Genomic DNA, 16,116 nt, shown 5'->3' on the forward strand with positions numbered 1-16,116 from the left:
ATTATTTCTTTTCATTGCGCGTCAGTGAAGTTTAATTTATTGATCCACTTCCGGGTTCCCCCCATAAATTGAGTGTCAGTCAGCGGTGTGTCACAAGAAAACAAGTAACCCTTGCAAGTAAATTTAATACATTTTGTGTTCGGCTGGTGTCAAGGCTACAAAATGGCGCGCTTTATTTTTCTTTTTGTGGCTGCTTTATTTACGGTCACAGCGGCGCAGTTTATACCCCCGGTAAGTAACATTTGTGCCACTGTGCGTTGTTTTTATTGAAGAGTCGTGCGAAAAACTGTGATGTGACTTACGCATTACACTAAATGTTGGACTATTTGATTCTTAACAGTTCACAGAAGACTGCCGGATGGGAATGTACCCACCAAGTGGACCCACGTAGGTCACAACCATGTGCTAAATAATAACCTTGACAGCAAATGAAGTCAGCGAGTGTTGTCGTAGTTTGTGTTTTGTAACGTTGGAGCTGTGGTGCGTTCAATTGCTGCCCGTTGCACGCAAAGTTTGAAGCTGTTCATTTGAACTAATCGGAACATGTAAAGAATGGTTTGATGTATTATGTAAAGGCAAATTACGAAATAACATTAAAGAAACACCAAGAATGCGTTTTTCAGGCTGACTTGTAATATCTTGGATAATGATAAGAATGTTTTGTTAAATTCAGAGGTAGCGATAGACATTTGAGGAAAACAACATTTTCAACGTTAGTTGTATGCTTGTGAATACAAACACTAGCCACAACATTAGGTACAGTTACGCAATAGGATCACGCAAACTCATCAAATCAATCTAATGGAAATCCGACTTTCAAATTTCACCTGAACACAACACGCGGCCACTCGTCTTTTACGACGGAGCTTTAAGGCCACATTGCAAAAAAGAATTTGAGATTTCCAGAATAAAGTCGTAAATTTAGACAACATTGAAGATTACATTTAGGAGAAAAAAAAGACAATTTTTCGGAAATGTGCAAGATTTTTCCTAGGTCATAATTTTACGATAAAAGACTTGTAAATTTCTGACTTTATTATTGTAAACTGATGACTTTTTTCTCGTAATATTACGACTTTTTTCTTGTAAATGTACGACTTTATTCTCATAAATGTACACTTTTTTTCTTTAAATTACAACTTTATTCTCCTAAATTTACAAATTTTTCCCGTAAATTTCCGTCTTTATTCTCATAAATTTACTACTTTTTTCTCATAAATTACGACTTTAATTTCATAAATGTAAAACTTTTTTTCTCGTAAATGTACAACTTTTTTCCCGTGAATTTACGACCTTATTCTCGTAAATTCACAACTTTTGACCTCATAAATGTACGTCTTTCTTCTCACAAATCGAGGACTTATTTCCTCGCAAATGTACGACTTTAGTCTCCTAAATGTACACCTTTTTTTCCTCTTTGAACTACGACATTGTTCTCGGAAATGTACAAATCTTTCTCGTACATTTCCCCAATGAAGCGCTTGATGCTGAACAAGCCCAGGTGATGGAGGACTCCACGTGGGGAAATAATGAGTTGAATCCTTGAATTCAGGTTTAAAGGAGCCGTCAGCTGGTATTCGGTGGACCTGGACTTGCCCCCCAGGGACAGATGGACCGCTGTGATCACTGAGAAAAAGAGGGAGGTACAATAACGACCAATAATGACGGTATGTTTTTGGCCCGGTGAGCCGTCTCTGATGTTGTGATGACTGTCCAAGCTGGCCAGCATGATCCAGGCCATCAAAGACTTGGCGGATGCGTTCGTGCCTGACGGGAAGCTGGTCGAGCTGGTGGACGCCGCGCTGGTCAGCCGCACTCACTGGCATCTTCTGGCGTGTTGCTTTCAAATGTGGCAGCAGTAACCAAGCTGTGTTTGTTTGTGCGCAGCCTCTTATAGTCGACACGCTTCCGTACCCGTTTGCCGATGAAATTAGAGGAATAGCGGCAGCCTCGGGGATTCCTCTGGGTAAGCTGAGATGGGCGTTTCCGCTGAGCGGGACAGAGATAGTAATCTGCCGCTGGGAGGTGGATGAACATGCTTGTTTGTCACCCGGTGGCGACGTAGGTGAGGTGGTCCTGTTTAACATCTTCTACGAGGTGTTTACCGTCTGCACGTCGGTCATCGCAGAGGACGCCAAAGGTGACGGCAGCAGGGAATTCATGTTGAACGTCAACCAGTTAACGGAGCGCTTCTTTTTCCCGTCGCTTTCTCAGGAAACCTGCTGCACGCTCGCAATCTGGATTTTGGATTATTCATGGGGTGAGAGACGCTTTTCTCCAAAAAATACTACCTTCTCGCTCATTTTTATTGCGGTATTGTTACTTTTAAATAGTCAATGATTACCCTTTTTTACGTTTCTTTTGACTTGATCAAATATGTGATGGGTTTATTGGTATTGGATGAAAGTGGCGGCCTCGGTCTGTTTGTTTGCCTGTGTTCAAAATAAGGTGAAAAGTTCTGGATGGATTTGGATGACATTTTCAGGAAGTGTCGGAAATGGGATAAGGAAGAACTGATGAAATGTTGGAGGTGATCCAAAATTCAACATTTTCCCCAAATTCACCCTTTTCGCTACAGCTAATTCTTATCACCTGCTACCACTGCCCCATTTATCCACCGATTCAAACCCTTCCAACGTCCAAGTGCTCCTCCGCTCCTTCGGGACATTCAGCCTTCACGGCACATTGCGCTATCATGGTAGCATACTACTGGTAGCACACGAGCAGTTTTACCTATTTTCATGGGTAGACCCACATATAAACACTTAGCTCTATCATGCTAGGTATTAGCATGTAAGCATTGCTAGCATGTTAATATTAGCATAGTAGCATTTTTAGCCATTTTCATAGGTAGACACTTATATAAAGACTTAGCATTACCATGCTAGGTGTTAGCATGCTTATGTTAGCGTTGCTAGCATGTTAACATTAGCATAGTAGCATTTTTAGTCATTTTCACAGGTAGACACTTATATAAAGACTTAGCATTATCATGCTAGGCGTTAACATGCTAACATTAGCATGTTTAGCCATTTTTTTATTTATTTATTTTATTTATTTATTTTCTAATATAACCATTTCCTCCCAAAAACGATGTTATTCTTTTAAAATTGTGTTCTTGTCACTTGACTCTTTTTTGATTTTTTTTTTTTTTAGTTTTATTTTTTTCTACATAATGTTATTACTTTTTCTTTTAAAAAATGCATTCATCTAAAAGTAGGGCTGTTTTATTTATTTTTTATTTTTTGAAGCAATTTTGATTTAAATTTTTGTGAAATTAGAAAATAACATGAAATTCACTTTTTAGATTTATGGTTATTTTTTACTACTATTTTTTGGAAGATTTCTACATAATGGAAAAAAAATGTGTTCTCAGGTCTGTTTAATTTTTTACTTTTTTGAAAAAAGTTAGATTTTTATTCTTGTAAAATTAGAAAGTGACTTTTTTTAACGTTCTTGTGAAAGTTGCACTATTTCCTTGTGAAAACGACTTTATGACTGGTATTTTTTTTTTTTTTAATCCCATCAAATTTTGGATTTTGTCTTTGGGGGGGGTCGAGGAGAGACTTAAAAAAAAAAAAAAGAACCTTTATTTTCCCTCCGAAAAATGATGTTATTCTTGTAATAGTATTTTTTTGGCACATGATTCATTCTGATGATTTATTTTTACATGAAAATACTTTTTTTTTTCTTTAAAGAAAAAAAAGTATTCTTCTTAGAAAACCCCAGATTTTATTCTTGTGAAATTGGGAAAATTGCGTATGTTTCAAACCAAGCAAACAGACAACCAATGTTGTAGTTAAGACAATGTGCGGGTGAAGTGAAAGGGAGGCGCTGGTGTGGCAGGTGGGACGAGCGAAACAAGTCGTGGGTGGTGAGCGAGTTGCTGAAGCCGCTGGTGGTCAACGTGGACTTCAAGAGAAACAAGCAGACGGTCTTCAAGTCCACCAGCTTTGCGGGCTACGTTGGCATGCTGACGGGCATCAAACCTGTGAGTCTGACACGCTGGAATAATCAATCATCATCCTCATCATCCTCATCCTCATCCTCATCCTCATGATAACCCGCTGCCTGCCAGACCGCCTTCACGCTGACCATGAACGAACGCTTCAGCCTGGACGGAGGATACATCGGTGAGTGGCGGGAGCGTCTCTGAAGGGGCGGAGCTCGCCACGTGCGGCTTGATGCTAGCGTATGTCCGCCTGCAGGAATCCTGGAGTGGATCCTCGGGAAGCGAGACGGGATCTGGATGAGCTTCCTCACTCGCTCCGTGCTGGAAAACGCAACCAGGTACGTCCGCACCGCCGTGACGCACTTTGACCGGCGGCGGCACCGTGACGCCACGCTTGACCCTTTCCTTTCTTTGCGTGGGTCAGCTACGAGGAGGCCAAAGGTCGCCTGGCTCAGACCAAACTGCTGGCTCCGGCCTACTTCATCCTGGGGGGCAACAGCACGGGCCAAGGCTGCATCATCACCAGATCCCGCCTCCTCAGCCTGGACGTCCTCGAGTAACACGGCTTTTTTCTGCTAATATTTCACTCAAACCAACACTTTTCTCATTTTTTATCAGGAAAATCATTTTTTGTGAAGAACAACTTGATGCTTGCGCAATCATGATGTTGTCATATTTATTTCACTTTTTGTCACATCAACACTTTTTCTCGTCCTTTTTTATCATAAAATAGCTTTTTAAAGAATGACTCATGCTTTTGCAATAATGTTGTTTTTCTAAATATTGAACTGTTTCTCATTCTTTGTCGCATTTTTGGAATAACGACTTTATGCTTGTACAATAATGACGTTATTGTGGTATTATATTTTTTATCATAGTATTACTTTTTTTTTCAATATTTATGTAAATATTGAACTTTTTGACGTTTCTCATCCTTTTTTTTATCATAAAATTGTATTTTTTTTAATTGTTATATTTTTGCAATAATATTATCACACGTTTTCTCATAATATTAAATGTTTCTAAATATTTAACTTTTTGTCAAATGTACACTTTTTCCTCATCCTTTTTTTATCATAAAAATATGTTTTTAATAATTACTTTATGCTTTCTACAATAATATTATTATGGTATTAGATTTTTTCCTCATAATATTCCATTTTTTTCCCCAAAACTTTCTTTGTGTTAAATGAGTTGCAAAAATGTCTTTTTGGGTGCTGTGAATACTTTTGCAAATGGGATTTTCAGTTTTTTCCAAAAGTTTTTTTTAATACATTTGCTTTTTTCATGTTGTCGTCATGGGGTGCAGAATTTTGAGGCGAAAAATGAATTTCTCCCATTTTGGGATAAAGCCATAACAGAACAATTTGGTGCATGTTAACACACTGCTAACCCCCCACTGCTGTTGGCAGACTCAGACATTACGTGACCAAAAGGAGAAGATGCTTGTCGCCTGCTTGTTGTGAAATTGCTCGCTTGTGACTTAGTCGTCACGTGACGACTGTGAAACGCGTCATGCGTCGCTTTGCTTTTTCTTGTAGGATTGACTTGAAGTTGGGCCGCTGGTACGTGCTGGAGACAAACTACGACCACTGGAAGGATCCGTTGTTCCTGGATGACCGCAGGACCCCGGCCATGAAGTGCATGAACGCCACCTCGCAGGCCGTAAGGACATCTTGTCTCGCGGGGGTCATGTGATGGTTTTTGTGTTTGTTTTAATGTCGGACTTTATGATGCGTTACTGTTTGACAGAACGTCTCCATCAAGACGCTTTATGACGTGCTGTCCACGAAGCCGGTGCTCAACAAGGTCAGCTTTCTTTGTCTTTGGTCTTTGTCTCGGTGCAGTCTTTGTCTCTAAATGCTCCCACCCCCGTCTCTTGTCTCCAGTTGACCACGTACACAACACTGATGCAGGTGTCTGCAGGCACGCTGGAGTCCTACATCAGAGACTGTCCCAGCCCCTGCATGCCCTGGTGACCCATCACTGCTGCCTTGTGTTGTCTTTCACATCAGTTCTAAACGTCGTTCATGTGGACGTGATGCGAAATGTTCTGAAAGCGGACAAAGGGAAGTGCACGTGAGTGCACGTCACATTGGTTCCAGGCGCAGGCTGCCAACCATTTCCTTAAAATCCAACTCCCACTTCATGTTTCATTAAAAACAATTCCGGTACAAATCTTTTCTATTGTTTTTCACCAAAACATTCACCTTCAGATGCAACGTCCTTTTTTAGGGGAGGGGTCTCAAAATCACGGCCCGCAGCCATTTGCGGCCCACCAAATCGTAACTTGCGGCCCGCAACTGGACATCGTAGTGTAACTGCAGCCCGCAACATCCGGGCAAGCTCAGTCTTCCATACTTCCAGGGGCAAGTAAACAACACTGAAGTAACAGTGGTGTTATCACATGGATGTATTGGGACTTGTATCGTATCTTGAGGTACCCTGAGATTCCCAGCCCTACTCCCAACCCAGCCGCACCCAAACTCTACCTCCACTGGCCCCCAGTGAAATTGAGTTTGAGACCCCCATTTTAGGTGGCCCTAATATTGAATCCTTAGGTGCTCCCATTTTTATTTTGGCCAGAGGGCACACCCAATTTTTCAGCCTTAGGTGTACCTAATATTCTGGGTGCCACTAATATTGGATTTGTGTTGACACTTCGGGTCAACCTAATATTTTTGCCTCAACTGTACATTTTTCAGTTGCCACACATGTACCTAATGGTTTGGGTGTACATCTAGTGTACCTAATGATTTGGGTGTACATCTAGTGTACCTAATGGTTTGGGTGTACATCTAGTGTACCTAATGATTTGGGTGTACATCTAGTGTACCTAATGATTTGGGTGTACCTAATGATTTGGGTGTACATCTAGTGTACCTAATGATTTGGGTGTACATCTAGTGTACCTAATGGTTTGGGTGTACATCTAGTGTACCTAATGATTTGGGTGTACATCTAGTGTACCTAATGATTTGGGTGTACCTAATGATTTGGGTGTACATCTAGTGTACCTAATGATTTGGGTGTACATCTAGTGTACCTAATGGTTTGGGTGTACATCTAGTGTACCTAATGATTTGGGTGTACATCTAGTGTACCTAATGATTTGGGTGTACCTAATGATTTGGGTGTACATCTAGTGTACCTAATGATTTGGGTGTACATATAGTGTACCTAATGGTTTGGGTGTACCTCTAGTGTACTGTGTACCCCCCAATTTTTCAGCCCTAGGTGTGCCTAATGTTTTGGCCTCATTTTTCAGCTGCGTAAAATTGAGTATTCTGGCCTGCGGTGTACCTTATATTTTGGGAGAGGCTGCAGCATCATGAATATCAATGAAGGACATGAAAACACAAAAGTCCCAACATTTTAATGAAAACGTTCTGCATTGTAACAAGATGGAGGGAAAACAAAGCTTGCAGCCAATAAAGACTAAAATGTAGAAAAATGTCAACAAAGCATTGAAGTCACAGCTTTTTAAAACTTGTTAACTCACAGCAGGTGCATGAAGGCGAACCCATCCCAAACAAACAAACAAACCTTAGTGGGATAAAATGAACTAGTATTTGCGGAGGACTTCACTATTTGCTTTTCAAATCAAGTTATTGACAGGACAACATCGGCAGCCTCAGAAGATCTGATGTGCTTTTATTTCCTCTTCCTGGGCAGCAGCGTTTCCTGCAAAAGACCAGCCAAACGTACGTAAACCCAAGCAGTAGTATCAGTACTAGCAGTACTACCAGGTGTAAACGCCAACGCTGTCGAGACAAACCTGGTTCCTTCAAAGCCTCGTCGTTTCCCAAGAGACCCGCAAAAAGTTCTGTGTTGTCGCCGAGGATTTCCACTCGCAAGTCGTTATTCTGCTGCTCCTCCACGATCCTCTTCTGCAGCTCCTCCTGCCCACAACCCATCAATCAATCAATCAATCAAGCCCACCGTGAAGGGAGCTGCTGGGATTGGACGTTACCTCACACATGACGCTGAGCTGCAGGGGAAGGTCGTCCACTTGGACAAAGTCGTCTTCGTCCGATGTCCTCTGGCTGCTGTTGCCCGAACCCGCCTCCTGCAACGTCATCAACGCCGCGCTCAACGCTTACACACACCACACGTGACAATCATCTTCATCACGCAGACCGCCCAATGACTGCAGAAATGCTGACCGACTGGAAAAATACATGCTGACTGACCACTTTAGACTCCATGGAGTGCTGCTGTCATGATCAACATGTAGACTGGCCTATGACTGCACTAACAGCCAGTGTAACGACTGACATGTAGACTGGCCTATGACTGCACCAACAGCCAGTGTAACAACTGACATGTAGACTGGCCTATGACTGCACTAACAGCCAAGGTAACGACTGACATGTAGACTGGCCTATGACTGCACTAACAGCCAAGGTAACGACTGACATGTGGGCTGAAGACAGCCAATAAGTGCATCTATCTTACGTCCACGTTGATCATGACGGGTGAGTCGGTGTCGGGACTGCTGGTGTTGATTGAGTCTTTCGGGAAGCTCTGAACTTCTGAGATTCTGCTGGTCTCTTCAGGAGCAGTGGGGACTGTGTGCTCGTCTTCTTCCTCCACCTTGTCCTCCTCCTCCCGCCTGCCGTGACTCGTCATCAGTGTGGGCTCATGGTCAGCCAGGTCGATGACGGGCACCTCGGTGGTCCCTGCGGTGTGAGGGAGTGAAGGCGGGTGAGTAAATGAGAGTGAGGAATGAAAGCCTGCAGCAAGAAGCATCTCACCGTTTGCTGAGCTCAGCTCACTTTTCATCTCCTGGATGTCCTCCTGCACACGGACGCAGATCAACATCAGACGTATGCACAGGGTGTGGTCAGTCTGGGGGGTGGGGTGCTCACACTGACCTCATGGTCCTCCATCTGGCTTTCTGCAGTGGCCTGCATTGACGTCTGGACGTCCACGGGCCCCGCTTCAAACTCCTCCAGCTCCTCCTCCTCCTCATTCTCGTCCTCGCCGCTGCCATAGTTGGTCAGGGCCTGAGTCTCGGCTTTGGAAAGACCTCCAGGAAAGAAAGCGCGGTGATGGTGAGACGTATGGCGTGGACCACCAGGGTTGTAATACTGCATTTATTTTGGACTGGCAAGGAGAAACCCTCCTTTCCTTACTGATGGACAGCGGCAGCCCACAAGCTCCAGCCTCTTCCTCATCTTCTTCACCGTCCTGGCATGTCAGGTGACTGGCCAGGCACATCCCCCGCTGAGAAGAATCCTGCTCTCTGTCGTCTTTGTCCTGCCAGACAGACAGAGTAGTGTCATGTGACGCTGGTGTAGCGGGGAGGAAGATGCACAGACCTTGTCTTCTTCGGGAGAAGATGACGTGTCGAGCTGGACCGTAACGCTCTCCTAACGTAGGAGTAGAAAAAGCATATTTGTAGAGTTGCAGGCGGAAGTACGGACACAACGGCTCACGCTTTTGAAAGCTTCTCAACTTCTCACCAACCTTTAAAGTGTGATTGGCCTCAGGAGGCGCCTCAGCCTTCCGCCTCTTTTTCTGCTTGGCTTCCGAAGAGACACCGATGCCATTGTCCAAGTCCTGCATGAGCCTGAAGAAGGCCAGCTCGTTGAAGAGGATGTCCGAGATCTCCACCAGGAGGTCCTCGCCGCAGTCCTTGAGGGTGTGGCCCACAAACACGCCGAGAGAATCCTGGAGGCGGCAGGAGAGGAGAGGTCAGCTGTGGGAGCCATCGGAAGACGTGCGTCCGGTCCTACCTGCAGGATGCCCCCTAGCTGTCGGTGGAAGAAGCGCACAAACTCCTTGCTCTCGTCGTTTTGCTGGGTGAGCGCCAGAACCTTGCGGCGCAAAGACGTCAGCAGCTGCGGGGAACACACCTTGTCCATGTTGTCCTGCATCAGGACACATATTCATTTAAACCTGCTCCCAAATTGCATTTCACACGATGGTATCATTAAAAAATATTATTTTAACCATTAAAAATGCTCATTTGACCTTCCGGCCTCTGGCGTGCAAGCCAATGCTACGTGTTAGCATTACTAACATCAAGTAGTCTACTGGATGTTTGGAGGAAAAGAGGCAACTACTTCATACAGGTAATGGAACACACCTTGTACGCCTAGAAAGCCTGCTATAAACGCTACATAGACGCATGTCTTATCATCATAGACAGCGGTGAGGTGCATTCAGGGGCGCTCCAAACAACATTTTTAAATTAAGTGGCGTCTTTGGTGTGATTCAAATGTGCTGCTATTAAAGAGACCAGTGCTAAGCAAATAGATTTCCAGACATGTGTTCCATCTTTTAGCGTGATTTAGTTCTGTTCACTTGGAGCTGTTAATGCAGACATCCCCTTATTTGTTTTTGTTCATAAAATACAGTAAAAAAAATATTTCGCACATAGTTGCACATGGTGATTAATCATGATTAAGTTGTAAACCTTTCATCATTTGACAGCCCTGCTTTTCAGTCATTGCTGTCATTCAGTCATGCGTGTCTGAAACATGTCGACACAACCATAAACAGAGCCATGTGTAAATTGTGAATAAAGTTTTCATTCTTACAGTAGTTCTTCATAATTAATCATTTATTTGAATGTTTTTGTTATTTTTTTATTGTTTAATCTATCATTTTCACATATTTGATATGATTGTTATATATTAGCTTGGCTGTCTTGCAAACCACCCAGCTACTTCAGAAGACTTCAGCTTTTTAAAAAAATGATTACATTATTAATACTTATTAAATGTTGTGTGTTCTTTATGCTATGACATGAAATAGACTACTTTTTCTAATTTACCAGAGACAGGTGGATTTGCAATAAGCAAATATGATATCAGTATCAGGCTGATATCGTCAGTACCAGCCTGAATTTGACTCTGATCCAAAAGAAAGTCAACGTAGCGCTGAGTGGTGAAGCTAGTCGCTAGCCGGCTAACGGCAGTAACCACGTTCATCACAATAACAATGTGGCTGTAGCTTGCTTTAATATGCAGGTCACATGATGTAAATGGGGAATTGTTTGCACTGTTTGGAGGTTTTATCAGAAGGCTTTGAGTGCGTCTCATCACGTGCATTCTTAGCTGCCTCTTTTTACTTGTTTTTCGATCTTTACACTGCACAGAAAAGAGAAAGACGTGTGTTCGTGTCTCGAGGAGTGTGGAGCACTTTTCCTTCAGGGTTTACGGTCTGTATCTGACATGAGGGACAAAACTGAGTGCCACCACATTTGAACAGTTTTCATCACTAAGCAGCAACACCAATCAAATGCAGAAGCAGAGCTAAATAAACTGCAGTCCTGCTTCCAATTCTACCACACATCCCCTGCGGAGAAGCAACAACAAACGATAAATGACTGCCTGTGTGCTCCATCTACCTTGAGGAAGGGAATGACCTCCGCCATGATGGCCTTGATTTGCTGATTGAGCTGCTGGGTGTCGATCTGAGGGCAGCGCACGTCACCAGACGCTCCTGCTGGTTTACACAGACGTGAGCGTCGTCAGAAACAAAGCAAATGCTCTTGCGCGTCATGTTTTGCAAGCCGAGGGCAGCAATCGTGTCATGGCGAGTTGTGCGTACCGTCTACCGTAGCTTCAGTGGCCTCAACATTGGAGAGGTCAGAGTCGCCGGCGGTGCTCGTGTCCCCTTTCAGCTTCGTGTGCTCGTACTTGCGCATCCTGGCCAAGGCTTTGTCCAAGTGGATGACGGTGCTGCCTGTAAAGAATCATAGGTGACAGTTATAGCGGGAAAATTAATGTTTCAATGTAGTTTTATTCACTTATCAGTCGTCCCTCACTACATCATAGTTCGAACTCCCTCACTCATTAATAAATCTTCACTGTTTTTCATGGCTGCGTGTTGTCTTTGAGTGCCGACTGCGTGTGAAATAAGGACGACAGCCACGGCTGCACAGGCACTCGGCGAGCCATTTCACTTAGCAGCGGTCAAATATCATTTTCCAACACACGCACCACACTTCCCGGACTTCAAAATAAGAGCGGCGCACATCCTGTCTAATAGTGATATAAAGTAAGGGTGTCATAAAACAGCTTACATTAAAAAAAGCGATTGCAATGGCGTCTGCCACTACGTCTTCTTCCACCAGCACAGATATGATCAGTTGTAGAAGAAGCAGCAATGAAAAGTTAGTGAAGCTACATCCGTTTCTGAAATACTGGGCAAAGTTGTCCAATGATGGATTGCATACATTTAGCAGTCATTTTATTCACTGGCACAAAAAACCCCCACAAATCTATGGTGATAAAAAAAATGCATTTTTTAAAAATTAAAAATTGAATTTAGGAAAAAAAACAGAATTTGGGGAAAAAAAACAAAAAATGGCTTCATAGGACCCTATAAAGGCAGTTTGCTGACATGGCTTTCTTCTATTTGTGCAAAAACGTAAATGAATGCATTTTGTTAATTGCAGGAAAAAACGTCTAAGAAGTCTTCCGCCAAAGAGCAAAAGATCTTTGGTCCTATGCCCAATTTCCTTTCCAGTTATCAGTCCCACTCTTCTTAATGATGGAGGTGACAATACTATAAACACAACTATTTGTGTCAACATGGAGGAAGACTGTGGACCAGGACTTGACGAGTTGGTCCACGTTAAGACAGGCTGTCGCCATAAACGGGCTGCTCACAGCTACCGATGGGCGTAACGGCATGGCATCTGGGGGCTGCTATGGTATGCTGTGATGTATACACCATCATTTCTACTGTTTCAACATACTGAGGTGGTCCTTGGCAAAGGGATCCAGGTTGCTAGAAGACATGGTGCTGTCATTACCCACAGACTCTGTGTCGTCTCCCTTCTTCACGTTCTTCTCCACTGCTTCCTAAAAACACACATTTTGGGGAGTTTGGGGGACGGGGCAGCAGTTATTCAACGTTCCTGAAAGCGGAGCACAGTCTGATTAGGCGCAAATGAAGGCTCCACCGGAGGAAAGAAGCCGAGGCCACACTTCAAACGCCAGCTCAGACGTTTCATCTGTCGATTCCACAACAGAGGAATTATTCAGACACAAACGGCCTGGCTTCCAATTAGCTCAACATAGAACAAAGAATACAAGTGCGTTCCTGCGTGGACACGCACACACACACGGACAACCATTGCTTACAAGATGAAATCAATGAAGATGAGGGGAGGGAAAAACCAAAGAGGAGGATGAAGAGAAGAGACACAAGGATGAAAGCAGGCCGAGTTTAGGAAGAAACTCACCAAAGATGAATTAAGATGTAGAAGATGGGACAGAGACTGGAGGGGAAAGGGGGGGGGGGGGGGGGGGGGGGTGTCAAGCTAGGGGTTTCGTGCAAAGAATTTGACAGAATAAATAAAAGAGGCATGCTGGGAATGCGGTGTCTTACGGCATCGCTGGTCGTGGGGCTTTCACTGGGCGTGAGCTCAGACTGAGAGCCTCCAGCCCAAGACGCTGCACCCAGGGGCAGCATCTCCTGGGATGCGCTCTTCTCAGCCAGGTGCCTGGTCACCAAGTCCTGCAGGGACACAAGACGACACGTGCAGCCTTCAATGGCGTCCTGCCTGAGAGACTAATTCTATGAAGCAACACACGCATCCTTAATTGTCCCATAAACCTGAAACTAATTACCCCCCAAATTTAACATCTTGTGGTGTATAAAAGTAAAGAAAACAATTCTGTATCAAAAAACTAATAAACAGCTGTGGCTGTATTTTTTGTAATCACCTCGAGTGGTCAGCAGCTTTACCCACCGCTGCTCCTTGGTGAATGTCATGTGTTACACTTGTTCAACTTATTAGCGCTACTAATGCTGACACAACAGCTACCTTGGTTCTGTTGCTGCCGTGTTCTGCAATACGCTTGTTCGTAAGTGCCCGTGTGGTCAACAAAGTGTTACATCTGTAGTTACAGCACTCGTGGTGCAGTGGAGCCTCTGTTTTCGTTAGGGATGCTCTGTTCAGGGTTTTATGCCGCCGATACTGATCGCATGGATTAACTGCACATTTTTCTATTCATTTATGATGAGTGCTATGGGCCAGGGCTGCCGTTGGACAATTCCAAAAGGTCCCTGACAATTGGGTAATTATTAAAAAAAATAAACATTTGGCTGGAGTTTTTTATGTGTGTGTGAGTGAAAGGATTTTTGTACTCTTCGACAGTTCAATTTGATGCACGTTTTGGAGTAATACAAACACATGGGAAATAAACTAGTGTCCAGGTTGCAGGGGTGTCCAACTTTCATCACCATTAGAGCTGTCAAGCATTGTGTTTTATTTATGACTGGCAAAATTTCAATTGTACACTCCTTTTATTTTTTTCTTTGAAATGCATTTACCGGCATATACGTTTTTTTTACAGAAATTGTCTGGTGGCCGATCAATCAGAGCATCCCTAGTTTTTGTTTTGTTTTTTTAATCCAGGAGATGATGAACAAAAGTATATTTTATAAAGAATAAAACCATTTTCACATGCAGAACACAAAGCCACATAATAAATGAGGAATGGATGCAACTTCTTCCCAATGCAGACTTCCTGTACATCCTGGCGAGATTGAATTCAATAGTGTCATCTTCTGCATCAAATTACTGGCACTTGCAACTTTCTTTGGACCCTTGGTGGGTTATTTGGCTGTCGCACTCGATAAAAAAATCCAAAATGCACAGTTAGTCGGCCACACCAATTCGCCCAACGACACAGTACAAGGCTAACAGATGAACATATTAATGTACTAACCTGCAGGGAATAGAGCGCCCTCTGCCTCAGATAGTCTGTATTGAGCAGCTGCAGCTCGTGGAAGAGCTCGATGAGAAAGTGAGGCCGGGACTCATTCTGGGATATCAGGGTTGCCACCTCGGAGTAGATGGTCTCCCTCAGAGCCTCAAAGAGGGAGAAGTCGCTGCTTGCATCTGCAAGTTTGGAGACATGATATCCTGGTACTGTGTCCACGTTAAAGCCAGTGCGTTGACAATAAAGCAGGTAAGACGTGGGATGTGTGCATGGGCGGGATGTTTTGGGGATGTGAGGACAAAAACAAAAAAACAGACACAAAGCATGGAGGTGCATGGTGAATTTACCTGCTGCTTCTGTGCATGCAATTCTGTTAGAGAGGAAGGGTGTTCTCCAAGCATAAGCTGTCAGTAGGATAAATGAACAATTAACTCAAAATTAAATGGCAAATGTGCAAATCAAAATGTTAGAATTGTGATGAACCACAAAGAGCAAAAAGGTTCAAAGGGGTGATGGACAGCTAAGACGGCTTGTCGTCATACCAGAAGAGAGGTCATTTGGTTTGTTCCCAAGCTTAGCCTTGCTGTCCAGCTTCTCCTGCGTGAGTTTGTCCAACAGATGCTGATCTTTGTGGCGGGACGAGACTGCCCTCTCCTGGTCAAAGTCGGCGGTGCTGCTGAGGCTGTCACTCTCTTTACCTGATTTTAAAAAATGCAAAATGTGTTACAATTAGAGATGCTCTCATCAGGGTTTTATGCTGCCAGTTCCAATACCGATCACATGGATTCATTATACTTTATTACTTATGCTGAGTCCCTTTGGCCAAGGGGGTGCCGTATAAGGGGGAAAAGTCAAGACAATTCCAAGGTCCCTTCACTGAAAAGTAGATACTGTAATTACTGGCTGGATACCTTCGTTGTTTTTGCTGATTCCTTTGCCCCTCCTGCGCCGACTCTTAGAAAGAGGCGTCTTGCTTCGTGAGGCCAAGTTGGCTTGGGCGGAGGCCTTGCGTCCAGCTTTGAAGGTCTTTGTGATGGTGGTGGGATCCATTCGATCAGGCAAGCTGCTGATGCTTCCCTCCGAGGCCAGGCCGCACTCCACCGGAGACTGGTTGCAGCGGCGGGGCGAGACCAATGGAGGCGTTTGAGGTGGATGACGCAGGACGGTGTGGTTAGGCCACGCTGCAGGTCTGACGGGGCCACATATGTACATCATATAGGTATATATACAGTATGTTATTTTTTTAAAGCACATAATGACGAGGCATACCGTCCGTCTGTCGCCATGTTTAGAGGCGAGCGCTGCAGTGGAGGAGGGAAACTCATGTACTCTGTCTTCATGGAGGTGCTGGGGTCTAAATGCTGCTTGTGCTGGTCCGGGCTGGCATGACTTGCTGCGCTCTGAGAGAACTCGCCCATGGGGAAGAGAGGAAAGGGGTGAAATCCTGCAGTGTGACAGAGGAAAAAATATTAC

At 44.0% G+C, this 16,116-nt stretch overlaps 2 protein-coding genes across 7 annotated transcripts in view; one reads left to right on the forward strand and one right to left on the reverse strand.

The window, feature by feature from the left end:
- On the forward strand, window positions 1-10,453 carry asah1b (N-acylsphingosine amidohydrolase (acid ceramidase) 1b). 2 transcript variants are annotated; one of them, XM_054778133.1, is made up of 14 exons: window positions 13-231; window positions 341-387; window positions 1,553-1,643; window positions 1,719-1,805; window positions 1,888-1,966; window positions 2,066-2,140; window positions 2,215-2,260; window positions 3,847-3,991; window positions 4,079-4,133; window positions 4,209-4,290; window positions 4,377-4,508; window positions 5,494-5,617; window positions 5,705-5,761; window positions 5,842-10,451. In XM_054778133.1, exons 1-14 carry the CDS (start codon window positions 163-165, stop codon window positions 5,929-5,931), a joined length of 1,179 nt encoding a protein of 392 aa, XP_054634108.1. In that variant the 5' UTR covers window positions 13-162; the 3' UTR covers window positions 5,932-10,451. The 2 variants fall into 2 exon arrangements, with proteins under 2 accessions (XP_054634107.1, XP_054634108.1); XM_054778132.1 differs by having other exon boundaries at window positions 1-231; window positions 1,888-2,140; window positions 5,842-10,453.
- The window catches only part of pcm1 (pericentriolar material 1), a 21,922-nt gene continuing 13,100 nt past the window's right edge, over window positions 7,295-16,116 (reverse strand). For 3 of the 5 annotated variants that reach the window (XM_054778121.1, XM_054778120.1, XM_054778118.1), the window contains 19 exons: window positions 15,913-16,087; window positions 15,555-15,832; window positions 15,186-15,341; window positions 14,991-15,047; window positions 14,650-14,822; window positions 13,304-13,432; window positions 12,669-12,774; window positions 11,516-11,650; window positions 11,313-11,407; window positions 9,694-9,828; window positions 9,425-9,628; window positions 9,277-9,327; window positions 9,091-9,214; window positions 8,830-8,984; window positions 8,710-8,752; window positions 8,411-8,634; window positions 7,926-8,021; window positions 7,731-7,854; window positions 7,295-7,636 (listed from right to left, as the gene is read on the reverse strand). In XM_054778121.1, the coding sequence (XP_054634096.1) occupies window positions 7,587-7,636; window positions 7,731-7,854; window positions 7,926-8,021; window positions 8,411-8,634; window positions 8,710-8,752; window positions 8,830-8,984; window positions 9,091-9,214; window positions 9,277-9,327; window positions 9,425-9,628; window positions 9,694-9,828; window positions 11,313-11,407; window positions 11,516-11,650; window positions 12,669-12,774; window positions 13,304-13,432; window positions 14,650-14,822; window positions 14,991-15,047; window positions 15,186-15,341; window positions 15,555-15,832; window positions 15,913-16,087 (2,510 nt within the window). In that variant the 3' untranslated portion in view covers window positions 7,295-7,586. Of the gene's footprint in view, window positions 7,637-7,730; window positions 7,855-7,925; window positions 8,022-8,410; window positions 8,635-8,709; window positions 8,753-8,829; window positions 8,985-9,090; window positions 9,215-9,276; window positions 9,328-9,424; window positions 9,629-9,693; window positions 9,829-11,312; window positions 11,411-11,515; window positions 11,651-12,668; window positions 12,775-13,303; window positions 13,433-14,649; window positions 14,823-14,990; window positions 15,048-15,185; window positions 15,342-15,554; window positions 15,833-15,912; window positions 16,088-16,116 lie in introns of all 5 variants that reach the window. The other 2 variants (XM_054778119.1, XM_054778117.1) reach the window with 1 other exon arrangement.

The sequence above is a fragment of the Dunckerocampus dactyliophorus genome, chromosome 6 (assembly GCF_027744805.1).
Source record: "Dunckerocampus dactyliophorus isolate RoL2022-P2 chromosome 6, RoL_Ddac_1.1, whole genome shotgun sequence".
Classification (NCBI taxonomy): domain Eukaryota; kingdom Metazoa; phylum Chordata; class Actinopteri; order Syngnathiformes; family Syngnathidae; genus Dunckerocampus; species Dunckerocampus dactyliophorus.

What these genes read in the sequence shown, in the direction of transcription:
- asah1b (XM_054778132.1), top strand. Translation starts at nt 163, where the DNA reads ATGGCGCGCTTTATTTTTCTTTTTGTGGCTGCTTTATTTACGGTCACA. An exon ending in TACCCACCAAGTGGACCCAC is followed by an intron (nt 388 to 1,552) that starts GTAGGTCACAAC and finishes CCTTGAATTCAG; the next exon opens with GTTTAAAGGAGCCGTCAGCT. An exon ending in AGCTGGTGGACGCCGCGCTG is followed by an intron (nt 1,806 to 1,887) that starts GTCAGCCGCACT and finishes GTTTGTGCGCAG; the next exon opens with CCTCTTATAGTCGACACGCT.